General features: G+C 38.7%; 1 protein-coding gene across 1 annotated transcript; it reads right to left on the bottom strand.

The window, feature by feature from the left end:
* Positions 1-63: 63 nt before the first annotated feature.
* LOC139787553 (cell adhesion molecule 1) lies at positions 64-19,347 on the bottom strand. The gene is made up of 6 exons (XM_071726727.1): positions 18,812-19,347; positions 12,876-13,090; positions 9,665-9,797; positions 9,218-9,351; positions 8,312-8,513; positions 64-7,936 (listed from the first exon to the last, which is right to left on the bottom strand). Exons 1-6 carry the CDS (start codon positions 18,879-18,881, stop codon positions 7,824-7,826), a joined length of 867 nt encoding a protein of 288 aa, XP_071582828.1. The 5' UTR covers positions 18,882-19,347; the 3' UTR covers positions 64-7,823.
* Between the last annotated feature and the right edge of the window lie 1,487 nt (positions 19,348-20,834).

Raw genomic sequence — 20,834 nt, 5'->3', positions numbered from 1 at the left:
TCTCTTCAGCTGTAAAAGCGGGCACGGATGACAGTGATAAGGCCACGCGCGGGCGCGGTGGTGTTTACAAGGTTTACTCTCTTTATTATCGACACAGAATTATATACACGGCATAAACAATCACCCTGAACAATCCAATATCGTTTTGCATGTCCGAGAATCGAAACTCTGCGTGCGGCAATGTCTTGTCTACCAATTCCACCTGCATGGAACCCCAGCTTGGTAAATACACGTAGGTCGCGCCGGCGATCACGTAGAAGTAGCGTGGATTCTCCGCCGCCCACGTGCCGTCGGGCGACCGTCTTTAAACAACGACGAGTTAATTATACACCTTGGTTTTTTTTTCCACCTAAACATCGGAGCGGTGTGAGGAAAGGTGGGACGCAATCGAACGCGAAATATAATAACGAGAGACTCTTTTCCTGTTAAATGATATCGTAGGGTTCGATGACTTTTCTCTGCATGTTGTTGAATATATAACTTATATTCTAAAAAAAAAAGATTCCAAGAATTTAGAAACGTATAATGTTCGCGAGACCATAAAATCTTTTAAAAAATCTCTTAAAAAGTTTCTTTTTAAAGGAGAAGTCTTGAGACAATATAAGCAATTTCTCTTTATAAGCGAAATACGTGCAGGGAACGGTGGTCTCAAATAAAGAAATTAAATTTTTGATAAAGTTAAAGAAATATGGAAGATGATAAAAATTGATCGTACAAAATAGATGTTTGGCTGGGAAAGAGAGAAATAATATCGAAAATGGGTTCCTCAGTGTTGTTTCAACGTAATCACTGTTTCTCTTACAATTTGTCACGTCCCCTTTAAATCACTCTTCTTTTAAAATTTCACGTAGCTCGTCGTGTAAAACGAGAGCGTACGTCTGATTGCGCCCCAATTTTCCCCCGTACAATCACGAGCGGCCGAGCTTGACACGTAAAACAGAAACTACGTACACGCGAGTAGTAGTACATCTCATCGCTAGTACACAGCTAATCGATACACAGATAGATACCACGACAGATATCATTAGCCTTAGGATCTAGCGCCGCTAACCTTCTCGTTACTCGTGAAATATATACGCTAGACAGCACAGTCACTACTCACAGTCAGGAAACAAATGTGTAAGGTACAATTGTAGGGGATGAACGGAATGGAAGGGACGATGTCGAAAATTCACTCTATAATTGATTACGCCCGGTTGTCAACCGGCCAGTTATTCTTACACCCGATCACTGACACCGGAGATTGGATTTATACCGTCCGATCCCGTTCACCCGCGGCTGGTTGTTGTATATAATCCAAAGGGGGATTGCATTCAGTAGCGAAAATATAAGCCCGATTATCTCACGTATGTGTTTCGCATACGCGACACAAACTGCCTACCGAATACGTTTTTGGGATTTACGCAGAATTGCTGTTCAGATACATCTCTTTGCGACATATTTAACGGATATTTTATAGAATGTATAGATATAAATATCTCTTATAGAGAGACTCACTCTTTCGAAATATATATATAACACGTTTCCAAACTAGATTTTACTGGAAATTTAAATCTGCCGACTTCTCCGTTCGGCTTCTCACAAATGGAAGCGATTTACATCTTACAAGACACGTCGTTACATCAAACACAAGCCTTGCTTTCTCGTGAACACGTAACATACATTCTCTGCAGTAGCAAGGAGGTTAAATACGGCTACTAATCTCAAGTATTGTGTGGTGTAATCCTAAAATGTCTTACCAGGGCGTTCGGTTCGCTTTACAAGATGGATAATTTTATTAGAGAAATACCAAAGTATAATTCAGCCACTAAAGGATTTCTTTCTCCGTGATCTCTTTATCTCGCGAAAACTTACTTTAAATATCTAAAAAGGTTTAGACATCACGTGACAGTTTCGTGTTTATAAAGATTAATTATATGCCAAAAACTGAGACAATTTTCTCAGTTTCTTGAAAAGTTGCAAGTAAAAGCGAAAGACGTTTTAAATATCTTATTTGCTTTAAATATTAAAAGCGAGCGGCAAAAATATGTGATGTATAAAATATCCTTGACAGTAAATAGAAATGGAGCTTGCTCGACACTCCTCATTTAGTAAAGGAAATTAATTTAAAACTTTAACGTAAAGTAATTTAAGAAAAGGATCCAAGAAAGATAATTGAAATTCTTTCGCGTTATTTTCAGAGAGTTGAACATTTCTGAAGTTTGTGTAATTTTGTACAGCTTAAAAGGAATAAATGCTTGTATGTACACTCCTTTCGAAGTTCAAATTGTAATTATAAAGTAATATAGAATAAAAAAAAATAGAAATTTAAATATAAAATTCACGTAGATATATATACGACGTACGTGCTAAATTTAGAAATTCTAATGTAAGGCATTTTTGAAAAGAAGTGACGTTATCAAAATTAACATTGTTACAACGCAAGTATATATATCAATGTGTTTCAGATTCGTGTAGCAAATGTATCACAGAAAAGCATGAAAAGATGAATTCGCTGTACAATCTGGCAGTGTTTCCTAATCATAATCGGCCGCGCGCGAGCCTTTAGAACGAATAACTTTTATATACACACTCTTACACGTATGAGATATAAGCAAATAAGCGAGAGATCGACACCTTAATAGCATTGAATGAAAAAGATCACAGTTAACATTAATAGAGAATCGGGCTCGAGGAAAGTCGTGCTAACAGTCTGCTAACAAAATGTTTTCCTTCGAGAGTCCACGCGTTCTGACTTATACCGAAAATCTCACGCGAAATAATCCACGCTCATTTTTCATCCCTTGATTTCCGAAAGCGCTTTAATCCTGGAATGGAATTCGGGAGATCTCCCGAATTCCACCCTTTGTCCAAACGTTTCGTACATTCGAGGACTGAAGATTGTTGGGGAGATGAGGGAATACGTAGGGACGAACAAAGTGCTTAAAGCCCCGGCGAGAGAGAGAAAGAGAGAGACTACACCACCCCTCCGCGACAGACATAGCGCAAAAATGCGAAACGCAGTCTTGTGACACGCACCTGACCATGCAATGGGCGGCCGACAGGACGAACCTACAGGCGACGTAAGTGCCTCCGCACCAGTGGCTATAGGATCGGCGCTGCACCGAGACCTAAGTAGAATTGACTTTGAAAAATTCGGATTCGTCGAGTCCGAGTCGAGTCGGTTGCCGCCTTAACCCTTTCCCTAGTTCGGACGCGTGCCGACATATTCGAGACCGACTTGAATCTCAATTTTACAAATAATTTTCTTTCACTCATCTTTTTTATATTTACGTCATATTTTATATTTATTTATTGTTAAATCTAAAAAAAAATGTAAAATTTATCATAAAATGTGTCGTAAAATTGTATCATTTTATAGACTCGATTTCAAATTATTTATATTCCTTTAAAACGTCAAATTATATAGAAATTTCAAATTATTTTTATTCCTTTAAAACCAACTTTAAATAGAGCAACTTTGTTGGCATTTTATTCATCCTGCAACGTCCAACGTTTCTCAAGGCAACGCTTGACTATTGAAAATTGAGATTTCCGGCTGTCTCGAATGCATTCAAAGTTAGATTGGCACGAGCATTTAAAGTGCATCGGTATACCGTCAGTACCCATCGCGCGCAAACGAGAAATTAGAAGTGCTGAAATTGCACGACATAATAGCTCGTATTTGAATAAAACCGATATATGATCCGCGAGTTGGTCCTACATGTGAATTTAGTAATTTACTCGAAGCGTAAACTGCAAGTTACGTCAGTCAAAACTTCACTTCAAAACGTCACCGTCATAACATTTTATTTCGAGCTATTTAAAAATTCAAACTGTTCACCTTCAGATTTTACGAAAAAACGCTGAAAAAATGTTTTTAAAAAATTTATGGGTCGTTCTATCTGCTCTGCTCACGTTGAATCGCCCGAGCGTCTCGCTGCGTGCGTTTTACCAACCGTGGGAGAGTTGATAAAACGGAAGTTGATAAAAAAAAAGTTGATAAAACCACCCCCGACCTTGCATAATACACTTCGCGTTACTTCCACCTCTTTGACGTCAGAGCGGTCATGGGCTACGCCTATATCGGTGTGAGATGTGGGATACCGGTAATTCCAATGCCCTTCAAAAGGTGAAAGGTTAAGGGGCCTGTGTGTGCGTGAGAGAGATGGGCGCGTCGCACGCATACGATAAACGGATAATTCTTGATGCTGGTGATCTCCCCGCCGACGATGCGCACCGCCGCCGCCGTCGCCGCCGCCGCCGCTGCCTCGTCGGCTGCTGACTCCCACGCGGTCGTTTCGACGCCGGTCACCAGGGAAATCGGACAGATATACGGTATTAGGACGACCACAACCGCGAGGAGCATCGCGGCTCGCGTGCGAGTCGCCGTAAAGGTTTTGCGGGATCCTCCATTTTCTGTGTGCCACGCTCCTCCGCGCGCGTCGACTTTTGTTTTTCCGCTAATTTATATACCCAGGCCTGCTCTCTCTAGCGGCGCACCTTCTTACATTTTCCCGCACGCTTGAGATAGATAAATAAATTATCGTTGCGTTTCCCCCAAGAAGCCGCTGCACGAGGCGCACGTGGCAGAGCGAATATAATAATTAATATATGCCTCGCGAGAGATAAAAGTAGAAGCTTACGTGTGTAGTACTGTATGAATGTATTGATTAGCGTGTGAAGTATTCCAGATATAATCTTTTCCACATGGCACTCCTTTCCCCCCTCCCTCACTGCAAACTTCGAAATCAATTCTATATGCGGAAGGTGCAGAGCTAGAAACAGCAGGCTCGTAATAAAATTTGCAATTAGAGCTTTTGACGGGCTAGAATGAACGCTGAAACGACTAATTGTAAGAATAGCTTTATTAGAAAGAGAGAGAGTGTGTGTGTGAGATTGTTTAAAAAAGACGACTTTTTTTCTATATTAGTTCTTAGTGGTTGCGATTTTGCTTTCCGGGCAAAAGCACGTTGCCTAGCAGACTAAAATCTGCCTGAGATATTTCCTAATTGCGGACAATATGAAAAGGCACTTTTCAATTAAAATATCATTTACTAAGCTTTCAAACTTCGCTTAGACGACCGATTAGCCTGGCGCTCTTACGTTGTATAAATACAATAAAAATTAAAAAGTAGTATATTTATTGCAAGTTTGAAAGCATGTAAGAATTTGCACGTACGCGATTGAATTAGTCTTCTCGATTTTAGCAAATAGTCGCGCAATCTGAAATACGCATAAAAATTCATTAATCATAAATATATTCTTTACTTCTATAAAGCACTACGACCTACGTAGTCGATGTTTGTTCCCTAACGTTTCCAACACTTTCCTCTAACTATGACAATTAATTTTACCATTTTAGTAATCTGCCGTTTTTAATCTTTATACTTTAATTGTAACCGAATTCGATCGCGCGAGTGAGTACCTCCCAGCTACCTCGTTAGCTACAGACTTACGTACGTAAGATTCGATCTGTGTGGAGCTATCAAAACTTTTTTAGTTAGATTAGTCGTCTAACTGGAGACGAGATGATACGTTCCCTCTGATTATCCTAAGAATCAAGATTAGATTAGTACTCTAAAGCCCCGGAAAGCATCGTTCGCGTTCACTCTAGCGTAAACGTTCATCGACATAATCCTTTTAGTGTTCCAAAGTGTGCCGCCAGCTTTAGGGGTAGTCACACCAACATACTCTCGCGCTACAGCCAATATGGCTGTTTTAAAGTGCGTCCTGGTTGCTGGTATTTAGCATGAGCTACCGGCGCGACAGCGAAAAAGAGGATTATGATTTTTTTAAGCGAGGAGGTGTGCCAATACACAGACAAGAGGTAATCCCGGGCGTTTGGTCGTAGGGAGCCGTATAGCGGTGATGATATCGCATCAAGTCTTTTAAGTCCCGTCAAAGTGACGTCGTATCGACGTCGTAACGCGCCCAATAGTGTTCCAAAAAGTTGGCCGCAAGCAGCCCGTAATCGCTACTTCTACAGATGGTTGAGTCAGAGCTTGATCGGATCAGTTCATCAGTCTCTCAATCGATCGATCTCAATAAGATCAATACAATGCATTATCCCTCGAATTACGAGAAGATAAGTGATATAACAAGATCAGATTGTACTTCGGTAAATTCAGAGCAAAGAAATCACGCTTTACTTTAGTTTTATTATATGTAATAGTAATCAGGTATTGTATTATTGATCAGACTCTGACTCGAGTGTCTCTAGTTATCTCTAGTTTCTCGCAGTTCTCTAAATAGTCTAAATGCCTAGCCGCTGTCGCGGTGTTTTTTAAGCTTGCCACTTCAAAATACTCGGAAGGAAGTTTCAATATAATACTGATTGTGTGTGTGTGAGTCGTACATCCCGTTTCATCGATATCCCCCAGTTCGTTATAAGCACGTGAAATATAGACCAAGAATCGAAAACAAAAATGGCTTAAGTGATCGCTCTTGTGGTACTCGCAATACTTCGTTATATATCGTTGTATAATTTAATTAAACGATAATTTAATTATAATGGTAAGTAGAAGACAGTTCGCGGAGATATTTCGATACGTGCACTGAAGAAATCTGAATATCTCACACGTCATCGTATTTAACTTACGCCATTCTTGCCTCGAATTTCTTGTGTATAATATATTATATGTTTTCTACGAAGCACTAAGCTTCGAATTACGGTGAAATGTAGTTACGGTGAACGTTTGCTCTAATATCTATATGTCCTATTATACGCGGAAAAGTTGTCGCTTCTCTAGATTATTGTCGGAAAATTGATCTCATCGCTGTGTGTTATCACGAAACATCATGAAACGGGGCGTAAAATACAATATAAAAAAAAAGATCATTTTGCACCTATTGCAAATTAAATCAAAATTACTTTTGTCTGTATTACGATCCTAATGAGTCGAACAATGTGAAAATAATTTTTTAGTTTTTTCTCTTGTAAAAAGAGAAAAAATCCATCGATGAGAAATGGAAAACTGCTATTGGAGAACAGAATATCGTTCCGTAAGGGAAAAATCTATTAAACTCGATTTGATTGATATTAAAGCGTTTTTTTGTGGTCGTGATTTTTTTTGCATAATTTTTTATAAAAATGTACGCGCAGTAACAAGAACGTATTTGCCAGCTTAAAAAACATTGTATTTCCCCAGCGGCGAGGCGAGACTAGATGAAATATGTTATATTAACGCGTATCGGAAAACCATATCGTTCTTTAAATTAAAATATAAATTACAGTTGCTAATGTATAGATCATATGATACCTCGATAACATTAATATAGATCGGATTTTTATATATTCAACAATAAAATCTTACTTTAAACTGTGATAAACTCTGTTCTTTTTTTAAGATATGTTAACTAATTCAACAATATATACATTGTGCATTACATATCGAAGATATATAGAACTTGCTATATAGAACAAAACTATTTTTCCCGTTGCTTTTTTTTCATTTTCTGCTTTAATTTTCAAAAATAACTTTTAAAATTCAATATAAATTCTATGATAAATAGATTCGAATAGTATCGAAGGAAGAGACATAGCTTTCCGACACACCATGCCGAACATTCGGACATTATTTTTCTCATTACAATGGGATTGATATGTTTCGCGAGACAGACGACGCTCGTTTATAAGCAATAATCGAAAATAGTTTGCGCACGAAGAAGCCGCGTCTATGAGTTTTACAAAACTTCTGCAAAGACAATAAAACCGCTGCCCCCGTGTATTTCGATATATCGAAGGAAGACATTGTGATTGTTCGATCTTATACGTTCATCGCCTTAATATCCTTACGATTAGATATGTTACAGCCGAATTATCCTAGAGCAATTGACTTTTATTAAGGAATGAACTTGTGCATCGCGCTCAGTATGCACAGTATCGTAGGTAGCGTTAGTTCTCGTATGAGAATCGCCGCGGAAGACGTCACATCCGGCGCTGGTATGATTTGCACTGAAACAAGTCGCACGGGATACAAAAATCGGGACTTTTTCCCTCTCTTGTTATTGATAAGAGTAAAGAGTAAAAAAAATATATATAGAACAATATAGAAAACCCTGAGGCTTACAGAAAGCAAACGCGCAAATAGAAAAGGTACAAAGTCCCAGAGAGCGGTCAGCTTTGCAATGAAAATACGTGTTTCTTTATTTCCGACAATGTTAGTTTTTTAAATAAAATAATTCTAGATCTATAATTTTTATGGGATCACTCTTGTTTATTTTCGAAAATTCGGAATCGTGCATATTCGGTGATCAAGGGGGGCTGTTACTATATATATCGTACACGCGCGGAAAAGAATTTAATATCTTTCCGTCGTAAAAAACTTACCCGTCACCACCTTTTTCTTAATATCGGCAAATTGCTCGTGATTCATGGGGAAAGCGGGTATCGTTGCGCGACAGCTGATTTCCAGATGTCCATTTTGGCCGGCGTGCAACTCGGAAACTTCCACCTTCAGCTTGGCGGTGGCGGACACCAGATGATTCTTATGATGTATATGCGGATAGTGAGTCACTAGAGCAATATCCACCTGGCGAAATCAATAATCAGAAAATTGCAATCGAGCGAGGGAATACGTCTAAAGATATTCAAGAATTTAATTGCGCGTAATTATATCCGTAGTTCGAGCAAATTAGAAAAGATTTTATATATAAAATCATAAAGATATAAAAGCTTTCAGACATAAAGCATGCACAAGGGAAAAATATAATTTATATAACATAATCTAAAAAAACCTATTAATGCAATAATAAATCTATTGGGCTAAAGTATTTAAGTATATCGTAAAATGACGTAAAAGAAGCGATCAGAAATATATAAGTTTCTTTAATACTGCGCAGACACCGTGGGCCTTTCAAGGCATTGTCGATTTTTCATTTATGATTCTCACGGGATGTTTGCGTCAGCTTCCCTCCCTAAAAGAACTTAGTTCTGGGCTACGTAAGTATATATATATATATATATATATATATATATATATATATATCACTTTTAAAACCTTAAAGATAATATATGAATTTTTATAGATTTTTTGTAACACAAAAACGCTTTCAAAAACCCTTTAGACTTAAAAGTCCCAGGGTGTCCGGGTGAGTACTCCAAAAACACGATGTCCGCGCAGTGTTAATAATGTATTTAATTTATAATTGTTAAAATTGTTAAACCGTGGAAGAATGTTTTTTTTATCAGGCTCGTTAGAATCAAAATTATATTTCAATCCTTATTATCCTTTACCTCTTTGCCGTTTATGAACCACGTTATATAAGGAACTGGACGTGCTGGCGAGGACGTACAATTCACCTCCAAGCTCTCGCCTACCACATATACGCTCTTCTCGAACCTAATCGTAGGATCTTTACTCTGTGGAACTAAAAGGAATTATAAAAAGTATATCGGAGATGTGCGCGATGCGAATTAAAAAATAACTAGTTAATATCTAGATCGACATTTAGATCTTGGCTATTAAATCTTTATCCAGTTCGAGAAATGTCAACGTGTAATAATTTTCAAGTGTCAAATTAATTAATTAAGATTATTTCAGCTAGATCGATATACCGATACGCTTACGTATATTAATAGCTATTCGTCAAAATTAATACAATCCAACACAATAACGACTAATGCCATTAGCAGAGAGATATGTTTGCTCTTTAGTCTTGTAAGGTCGACACTACCACTCACATATCACTTTCATCTGTACGGGATCAGCGCCAGCAGTGTAAATGGGTGTTGTCATAGCGACTTCACAGGTATAAGTACCGGTAGCTTCGAAACGCACATTGTGCAGTTTGATTGTCGTGCCATTCTTCGAGTACTGAAAAAGACATGTCGATTTATGACACACAGCGTGATTAATTAAAATAACTACGTCGTTTTAATCGAGACGCAGTCTATATTTCAAAAAGGTATATACGAGTGACAAATACTATATGGACAATTCAAGGGTGTATAAAATGTATGCGTGAAAATTAATTTCTCTTAAAGCGTGGTTCTTTACCAGTCACAGTCTCTTGCTTCCGGACTCTTCAAGCTCAATAATTAAGCAAGGAAGAGTTGTACGTTTGCACGAGAGAAAATGAAATACCTTTATGCGTCGCGATGTTTATTTTTTCTAAACGTGTCATTCTTCCGCTTTCAAATACGTTGAATTTGATAGTGAAGTGTGCGTCAGAGTTATCTTTGAATGAGAGTTCAAGAGTGTTCTTCTATCAACTTGCTTTGCCAGGATTTGTCACTTGTATTCCTTTCATCTACCCCCATTTCAATTATATCAAGTGCATGAGCAAGGAGAAACTTGCTTTGAAAATACAAATGCAGAACACTTTAGATAATACAATTCAGCGCGATCGTTGCTTTCTGTCACTTTTGCTCTTATTATATTTAGGTCATACCTATTTTATACAAAAATATCTTCGCTTCTAAATACAGTCGATTAATGGCTATTCCGAAATACTGGGGCGACAAATATTTAAATATTTAAATATACGGAAAGAAAATCTCCTTTTTAAATTAGCGGTATGGAAATTTGAAGGGCTCAAACACAATTTATCGTCGCAGTCATTTTTTCCCCCATTGTTACCGTTTGTTCAGAAATCCTAGTATTATCGAGGTGACTGGAAGTTCTTATTACATTAAACTCAATTTTGTTATTAAACAGCTTAGATCTAATCTTTCTCAGCGCCCCATTTGTTACGCGTATCTTTACCTACATATCTTTCGTGACGTGCTGTAATAACTTTAAAGATTATCACAGAATTAACGTTGTGTGAAACAGTCGCAAAAGTTCTCCGTTGTCAACGAAGAGTTCCGATTATGATAATCCGAAAATAGCCATCGACCAAAGAAGTTTTCGAAAATTTAATAACTTTAAGATATCGCAGAATTAACGTTGTGCGAAACAGTTCGCAGGTTCGTTGTTAACGAAGAGTTCCGATCAATGATAATTCGAAATAGGATTATCGACCGAAGGAGTTTTCGCAAATTTATACAGAAATTGAAATATAGAAATAGAAAATCAGAAAAGGAGACACAGGGAGAGACAAAAGTGTCCTTAAAAAAGGGTAGACATTTATAAAAGAAGAACTGTAATTCGGTCGTGTAACTCGATCGATTTTTTTTTTCCTTGAACACGAAACCGATGAGAAGTACACGAAGGTTTCTCGACGTATCGCGGAGAAAAGATGCAAAGTATTTTCGACACTTTACAATCGCCCATCATCCGCAGCCTGAAACTTTCACCAAATGGACGGTTCTATTTCTGCCGCGGATAGCCTCATTATTAATGTGTTGACTCTACATACAGGCCGGCACAAACTCATCCGGCGCTCATCCCCCGTGACCGTTAGGTATCACATATGGATTAGCACAAGTATTGGTTTTCCACCTTATCTCTTTTTTAATAGATCATCACCCATCTGCATGCGCGGGCGCGCTCCCATCGAAAAACACATTCGCGAGGGAAATTACGTTGCCACACACGCGTTACCTACTCGATATTGTCGGGGGATACGGAGATTACGGAGGATATTTCACGTGGTGGGGCACACGTATATGTACGTAAATAACTTTGCTTTGTGTCGCTACATAAAAGACTGCGCCTTAGGTAAATGCGTTAGCTTTGCTCGCTTAATCATTGGCAAAAGACAGGAGCGGACTCCGGACATTCAGCTATCGAGGGCGTCCTCGTTATTTTTGGACTTTTGTTTACAACGGCTTCTTTCTCCGTAGACCGTGCCGACATGCGCGACAGGTATGCAGACTAAGTCGTATTTTTATACCTGTACACGTAATATAATGTCAGGCGGCAGGTTAAAAAGAGGCATTATTTCATTACATAAACATCAGGTCTCTGATGTAACGGAAAATGAAGTGAAAAGTTTATAATATAAATAAATATTTATAAAGATATACGCATGTATACATAAAGTACTTAAGAAAAGTAATACTTAAGAAATTAAAAGAAGAACGAACATTATAGTTTAATGCATAAACTTCGCACGTAAAAGATAGTGTTATTACGTGCTTTTGAAATTTTGAATTTTAATAAATAAGACCTTAATAAAGACGAAGCTAGAAAAATGAGACAAGATATATGTATAATTTTTTAATACATATATAATGAACTTAATCAGAATAAATTCTAAAATTACACTATGTTATACGTGAACATGTAACAAAAAATATATTCTGAAAGTTTAAAATATTTCTTCGTTTTTGAGAGATAAATCCGGTATCGCGTATGTTGAATTAAAATTATTTTGCATTGCAAAACGTAAAATTTCAATATGGTTAATTATTCATTTTGTTTAACACCTCTTGTCTAGACACTCGACAACCTCTTGTCTAGTCACGTTCCGTTACAAAGATAGAAATTCGTTTAACATTCAGATTTAAAGCGATGATATAGACATCGATATATATATATATAGGTATATATATATGTATATACATCTATATATATAACTGCGGATAGATTGAGATGCAAAGGTTGATGGCATCAGTCTCGAGCCGTGTAAATTTGACACAAATTTATGTAGACGTGTTATCGAACCTGCATACCATGTTACGGCGCGACCGCGAGATACCTTTGAGATAATTATGTACACGTCAAAACGAAAGTCACGTGTATATCAGAGTAAAGCGATACGCCAAATATTTATGAGCCGTCAAGAATCGCAGATAAACCAGGTTTAATCGATGAAACCAAATTACCATTTTCTCTTATCAATTCCGTTGGGTACGCTCGATAATTCACTCTTCGAATAATGGCAAGTAATGACAGCAAATAATGAAACAACGAAGGTGAACAAGAAAAGGGGTGCAGAAAGTGATATATTAACGAGAGGGATATTTTAAAGGTCGCCCTTTTATTTCGGCCTTCTGTTTCGCTCACCTCCAGTTGGGCGCCGTCGATGTGCTGTGTTGGAATATACGGCGGATTTCGCTCCTTAATGTACTGAAATATCCTCTTCTCGCCCTTCATAAATTCTATTTTGTGCAGCAAGTCGTCCGCGACAGTGTGGTTGCAGAGCATGGTGGCCGTACTGCCCAGCGTTACGTACTGCGGCGCTATCAATTGCACGTTCATGTGATCTGCCAGTGTCGCGTCTGGAAATCGTGAAATCACCGTTCGTATATATACCACCGTGTAGTTCTGGCGTCCGTGACGTCGTTGGACGTTATCTACAACGTCCAACATAAACGGTATTAATTCGGGATGCATGGCGTTCGCGAAAGTCGCGAGAGGGGCATGATTAAAGGATGGACTTTATGACGATGCGCGCGATCGCGAGTCGCAAATATTCGTACAAAGTTGGGACAAAGCTGAAAATTCAATATTTATATTTAATCGAGGATCGAAAGAATGGCAAAATACGTTTTTAAAATATATTTTCCTACATTACAGGACTTTATTGATATAATTCGAATTTTGCGAACAACTTCTGGATATTTTTATTTCTCACCGACCGCGACGTTCGCATATACATTTTTTATTTTTACTGTTTTACGGACTAAAAGCTATGATATTTTGCGAGCATTTAAATACGCTGAAAGATTATTGTTTAATAAAGAATGAAGCGAGACTTTTAAAACCGTAAAGCTGCTATTTGACGTGTCCCGCATATATCCCCATGGTTTATGTGATATTCATTTAAAATTGCATTCGTCGGGGGTTAACTTCGAGGGGCGTCGTAACCCACAAACCTAGATAAGGTCACGTATAGGGTGTCTTTCGTGCACGTAACTCTAAATCTTGGGACCAAATTCTATTAAAATAAAGTTTATCTGAAATTCAGCGAAAAATAAGATCTCTATCGTTTCTAGCTGTTCGTGGAACTTCTCTGTAAAAGGTCTTACATTCTCTTGAATTCTTTAGAACTGCAAAACTGTCATTCTATATTCTTACAACGAAAAGTATAAAATTAAAGTATATAAAGGCTCTCTTGAATAAATCGAAAATAACAAAAAGAGGCAATAAGTACCAGGCGTGGTAATTAGTGCGCAATGATATTCTTGTCAGTCAATACATAATATTAAAATTAGCGGACGTTTAGACCCTTTTTGCGCCATCAATGATGACCCCCCCCCAAAAAAAGAGTCGAAAACATCCACTAATTTTAATTTTATGTATTGACTGAGAATATAATAATTGCGCACTAATTACCGCACCTGGCTCTTATTGCCTCTTTTTTGTCGTTTCTGAAAAGTATCGACTTTAAAAATTGATCATGGGACTCGTAAATAGAGCAAAATGTCGCGACGCGTCTCTCGTCCACCTTGCTATGTATATATATTCGAAGCTATTTTATATAAAATAAAATATAATAATAACGAGATGTGTCAGAATGACGTTTGATATTTTGATTAAACACCGTCAAGACCGGCGCGATCGTGTTACAGTCGATTTCCATTGAACTGGAATCGACGTGACAACGAGACGAACGGCGAACGGATTAATCCGGCTATTGCCGGGAAGAACGGAGGGGCCTTCGGCCGACTGTAACTACTTGTGGCAGTCCGCCCTGTTGCTGGGAGGTGTTACTGTATCGATCAGAATGAAAGCGCGCGTTACCGCCGCACGCATGGTATATTATTTCGAGACGTTTCAAGACAAGAGGCCTATTTTCGAGGTCGATCGCGCCGTCGGATAATGCTAATACCACGCGATTTTCTACGCGCTTGTCCTGCAATATTTCAACAGGCGTTTAAAGCCGAACAGCCGATTGTTGTTACGCCGTCGCGAGTTTTTCGATTAGAATCGACCGATTTTTTTGTACGTGGTGTTGCGTTGATTGGAACAGCGGTATAATACAGATCGTAGGAAATAGAAGATTGATTTCAGAGAAGATTTTACGAGATATTTTAGAGATATGTATCCGTGAATGCGTACTTTTATTTTGATATAGTAAAATGATACTTTCCTTACTATATTTCTCGTTCGAGCAATTGACTTTTACATTAAGAATTCTTTATAGCAATTTTTTTCTCGCATATTTTTATAAAACGAGGAGAGTATGGCTCGTATCACTGCTCGACTAGTAGAGAAGAGATTCAACATCTTAAAGCTGAAAAATAATTAATATTGAAAAATCTTTTTGAAACTTTTTTCTGCAGAAAAAAAAATATAATATCTTGATTTGTAAGTCATATACAACAGTATAGTACGATAATACGATAATCAATCCTTTTTATGTAAATATTTGATACGAGAGTGTTACGAGAGAGTAACTTTCAGAATATTTAATTCATAATATTTAATATCTCGGCACTTTTCTCTTATAAATAATGTACAATTAGGGTGAATATAATTGGATCGATAAATAGTCGAATAATTGGTTTCTACCACAATGGCTTTTAAACTCGGGTAGTGTGCGAATAACCGAAAAAGTAGTCGTAAATTTAGCCGTTTCAATTAAACTGATTTATTAGCCTTTTTGATTTAATTGGATTTTCGATTTTTATCCTGCATTTTTACGCCCACTTAATTTAAGCTAAAAATATATCAATTTTGCATATATTTCTCCCTGAATGTTTTATTAGATCTGTCATAAGTGACTTTAAAATTTTTGATATTTAATTAAACTGCAATGGAGAATATAGACATTTTTATCTTGAATATAATTTATTGATTTTATTTTCATATATCTGGGGCGATATTCATAATCTGATCTTATGTTTAATGTTAGAACACTGATAATTAATGTCTGTCATTTAAGTATATATATATATATATATTCGCGTAAAAGAGTCACGGTGCGTCTCGTTCCGCGCGTACTTGGCGCGAGACACTCTACCGTGTCTCTTGATATATATATATATGTATATTTGAAAAGAGAGCGCAGAGGAAAGTAAATTGATCAATTGAATATTGCAATTCATCATTTACATATTGCGACAAAAGCCCTGGAAAATCTCAGAAAATGCATCTGCATAAATTTGAGTAATTTAAAAGAAAATTACAAATCAGTTATTTTAACTGCTTTGCCAGTTTCCGTGTTACGATCGTCTTAAATGCGATCTCAAGATGTACGTTTATTTCGTTGGCTGAATGGAATCTCGAGACTACCTAGTATTAGACTTAAGACGATCTTAACATCGGATTATGAATATCACCTATAATTTCTATTATTTTTATCTTTACATTTTTATAAATTTATTTTATGTGTTATATATTTTATATATTTATAATTTTCTGCTGTTACGCGCTTTAAAATAAAGCAAGTGCGAACTATTTAAACACTATGTATAAATCTCTCTGTTTTCCACTCATTTATCATGTTTAAGTTCTGATATTTGAAGAGGAAATTTTGGCAACTTTAATTTGATTTCATGATGTCGTATCAGTGCAAAGGTTTTCTAACTCCGCAACTTCTTAATCGCATCTGTCAAACTCCAGCGGTTTGAACGGATCTCATGAAATTGCGGAATTATTCCCGCCTTATTGTCGAGATTCGGATAATAATCGAGTCGCGCGCGCGAGAGCAAACCATTGTTGAGGACTGGCGAGCAGTGAAATTTTGAGAAGGCGGAATTCCGCGATTAACGATTAAGATAGCGGCAGACTATTGTCACGAGCTTTTGTCTGCCGGAATTTCGCGAAACAGCAATGTCGAGCATTTCCTTTGACATTAACACTCCACGTCGGGCCGAGCGTAGTTCGCTAGTTTCGCGGTATAAACTGACTCGTACGAAGTTTCTACCGTGAGCAAAACGTTTGACAAAGTGTTCTTATGGGTGTACCGTGTGCACATTATTATACTGTAACGCATTATCGATCTGCTATTAGAATGGAATCGTTCGTTCGGCTGATACAAACACGCCACTTTGTATCGCTCCGCGGCGCGCGAACAAAAAAGCGACTGCGATTGTCGCCGGCTATATCGATTTCCAGTTTTTACGTTCATATAACGGTCTTTAATCTGTAATAGATTCGTGTATTAACGCTTGTATAGTGTTACGGTTCTGAATAAACTAGGTCGAATTGAGTTATCGCACCGACGCCGACGGCTTGTTCGATTCTACGGCTATTCGTGACAAAAACGATCTACGGCCAAAGAAATTGCCGCGGAACGATCTAAAATATACGCGGCGAGACGAATATAGTTCGGAAATAAGTTTGGCGGAAAAAGTCGCACACACGGCGGCTGGATTGTTCGAGTTTCATTATATATTCGTATTGGCATTGTATTAAACGGTGTGCGTGCGTGTGCGCGCCTGTACGTGTCCAAACAAATGGAGGCCATTGAGGATTCATAGTGAATGTACATTGTAGTAATTCTACGTGGGTGGTATGAATGATAGGAGCTCATGTACACGAAGTAAAGTGTTCTATTTTTATTCAATTCCACATTGAAGTATAGCGTATATGTGTAATCGTTATTCCGTAGTCGAGCTTCCTGGCGACGCACAGAAAGTGGCACTTTTTAAGATCAACATACAACTGAAGTCTTTAAAAACAATCAGTGAATGGAGCATTCGTTCCGCCACGCTTACGTGCCGCAGCGTGACGCTTGTTTATTGAAGATATAAATATCGGTCATTTTTGGAAAGCAACATAAGTCCGTACGACGCTCCGCGCTCTCTCTCGCCTCTGCGATATTGTCATTCTAAATTCTACTCCGCGTCTGAAATACGCGATACCTGTATAAACTCGTATATACACCGGACTTATGTTATTTTCGCAATGATTAATTTGAATATATAGTATTGTACTATCAAACAAACGGTGAGACTTGTTAACGGTGGTCGCTTCGCTCCCGGAAAACGTCCCATGGAATGTGGCGTGGAATTATTCTCCGTCGCGGTAACACGTTAGGGTGCACTGAACAATTAACCCGAGACATACGTCACACGTCGTGAAGTGCAAAATGTGTAATATTGTCAGAGTATTGAATTGTATGGGGAATAATCTGCAGCCTCCGCAGTGGTGTCGTCAACTGAAACAATACAACAATTTTCTACGAGAGAAACAGAAGAAACATCGTGTCCATTTTTTTTAAGCGAATGTTTAGCGACGTTATTCGAAAAAAAAATTACATACGTTAAACTTCTACCGTGATAACATTTTGGAAAATGTTTCGGAGCTCCGCTCCGGGCTTTAGAGTAAAAAGATTATCTCGCGGATAGCGAGAGACAAGACCAACCCAACGCAAGATGTTTCTAAACCCCCACCAAGCTTCCCCTCCCCGAGCTCTAATTACGTGTTGATCAATTTGGAGTTGAATCTTTATGAACAGGCCGCGTTCAGGTGTATAATTAGCGGACAAAATAAAAATACGAAGCTCTTTAATGGAGAACCTTAGTCTTCATTTATAAACGTCTCGAGCAGACGTCATCCACAGAAAAAATAAAGACACTCGCCAAGACAATTCGATGCTGAAAATAAGAAAGAAGGGTGGAAGATGGCGTCCGATAAATATCAAAATATTGTCGCCCAAAAAAAAAAAAAATATCGTATAGTCAATCGGCATAAATCGGCGGGATTTGGTCGGTGTGTTTCAGGGATCCTTCAGCGGAGGGATGCTCTCGAACGTGATCCGGGTCGAAGGACGAGTTGACGCCCGACGACGAGCCGACGAACGCTGTCAGGTTCGCTCGGCCGCCGGCGCGCGATCACCCCTCGCAATAACAAGGAATCCTCAAAGGGTTGGAGGAAACGGTACACAAGGGGGAAACATGGGACACGCGCGTGCGGTGCGGGAGGGTGTCGATGTTTGTTATCGAGAGGGACAAACGGACGCGAGGGAGGGAGGGAGAGAGGGAGAGAGAGAGAGAAAGAGAGCGAGAGAGAGAGAGAGAGAGAAAGAGCGCGCGCGCGCGTTCACTTACATGAAAATAATGGCAAACTATACACGAGCAGTAGGATTTTTCTCCAGTGACCGACGACCGGACGCTGCATTTCGCTTTCTACGGAGGTCGATGGTTCGCTTCTAAACGGCAAAACGTGCACGTTTCTGTTTTTTTGTTCTTTTTTTTTCCTTTCAATATCTGTTGCTCACTACGTAGCGAGGCGGAGGCGCGAAGGCGGATGCGAAGGCGTAGGCGTAGGCGAAGAGGCGAAGGCGAGGCGAAGGCGCAGGCGAGGCGAGGCGAGGCGGAGGTACGGAAGATAAGAGCGTGCGTGTCTACGTTTTGTACAGAGTGTGCCTTTAAAAACTACGACGCGACGACCTCGTGTATGCCGGGGAGTCGGCGCTACAACTGAGCCGAGGAGCAGGGCCTTTCGATCGTTCGACCGACCCGTTCCCGTTCGACCGACCTGACCTCCCCACCGGAACGCTTCAACGCGGGGGAGCGTCGCGACGCGAGACGACGCGCGGCGACGCGGCGCGCCGCGCCGCGCCGCTCCGCTCCGCGCGACGCCCGCACACACGAGGCGGGACGCGACCGGGCCGCCTTCCGGTTTATTAAGGGATGCCGCGTGCGCTCCGGGAAATCCGACGAGAATACGCGCCGCTTCTTCCTGACGATGAGGGGTCGTCGACCCCGGTCGGGCAGAAATGAGCGACCGGGGAAGAATTATATCGATGGGCAGGTCCGTCAAGCTGTGCATTTTCGATGACTGAAATTAGAAGCTACACAGACTCTTGGAGAGATTGCCGATATCCTGATTTTTCTTCTTCGTTCAGTTTTTATTCCCTTCAATCGCGTGCACGTAATCAGAGATTGAGGGAAATTTATCCCTCGCATGAAACTCTGATATTCACGTTTTTACCTCGAAAGCTTAAAATACCTAGAAAACAGAGTAATTTTAACGAAGTAAGGTGTATAATTAGTTTCATTGCTCTAATAATTAGAATAGAAAACTATTTATTCTGGATATAGAAGAGAAATTTATTCTAGAATAAGATAGAGGAATTAAATTTCGTGCATGCATATGTGTGTGTATGTGCTGTACATGTAATGCAAATTGATTTCGTAATTAAACCATAATTAAATAATAAAATTGTATTCCTTAAACTCCGTATTTTTATCTTATGAAGCCGCAGGTTTTCGCGATTCTTTCAATTACATATACCGAAAAGAATTATTTTATTATCGCTTATCTGTTGTTTTTACATTCGAAAACGAGAGAAGGTACGTACAGCAGATAATTTAATATATCGTAACGTAAAACAAATCCCCTGGCCTTCAAAGAATAGCGTGTGTAAATCCTTTTTAATTAACATATATTTCGCGCGATGCTGCCAGTTGAATATCAAATTTATCAAGATTTGCTTTGCAAATTAAATTATTTCGCGAAAGAAAAAAACCAAAATTTATAAAGTTCCGAGTTACTGAGGCTATTGTACAACTTTCACTGTTAATATATTATTTTAATTTCATTTTTCCATCTCGAGGAAAATAACAAGGTTGAACCACTTAAACCACGCACGGATTTTGACGTTTGTTCTGATTTGGTGCTTTTATGAAAGAAAGCCAATATCTATTATACATTGTATTTTTATTGTCTCCTGTAAGAGTGTGTTCCGGGTAGCAGGATGACGTCTAAAGACGTCTTAATGATGTTTATCTTTAAACGTTAATAAGGGGCGCAGATATAATATGCCATAGAAAAGCTGCGCAAATTAAGCACATAATTATATTGTTAACGTTTACAGAATAGGCCCCTACGACGTCATTTGACGTCACTCTGCTACCTGGAGTGTTGTGTAATAGAGCAATTATTAATTGATCTAACTTTTTTAAAATTAATAACAAAGATATAGGAAAGATTTTAATCTTTTTCGATCTCCCGTAACTGAAAAAAGAAAGTAACTGAATAATATCAGCGTATCGAGCGTATTTTTGCACAAAAGCGTTTCATAAATGACAAAATTTAGAAGTGGTGGAAAATTTCTCTCGTGAAATA

The sequence above is a fragment of the Temnothorax nylanderi genome, unplaced genomic scaffold, assembly GCF_030848795.1.
Source record: "Temnothorax nylanderi isolate EJ_2023f unplaced genomic scaffold, tnyl_v1.0 TNYL_tig0010_pilon, whole genome shotgun sequence".
NCBI lineage: Eukaryota > Metazoa > Arthropoda > Insecta > Hymenoptera > Formicidae > Temnothorax > Temnothorax nylanderi.
The sequence above is the reverse complement of the archived record's forward strand: the minus strand, read 5'-3'. Positions and strand labels throughout refer to the sequence as shown.

Coding starts and splice junctions, on each gene's coding strand:
- LOC139787553 (XM_071726727.1), bottom strand. CDS start 18,881: ATGCAGCGTCCGGTCGTCGGTCACTGGAGAAAAATCCTACTGCTCGTG. Junction 13,091..18,811: donor TAGTTTGCCATTATTTTCAT/GTAAGTGAACGC, acceptor CACGATTTCCAG/ACGCGACACTGGCAGATCAC. Junction 7,937..8,311: donor TAAGAAAAAGGTGGTGACGG/GTAAGTTTTTTA, acceptor GACTTGTTTCAG/TGCAAATCATACCAGCGCCG.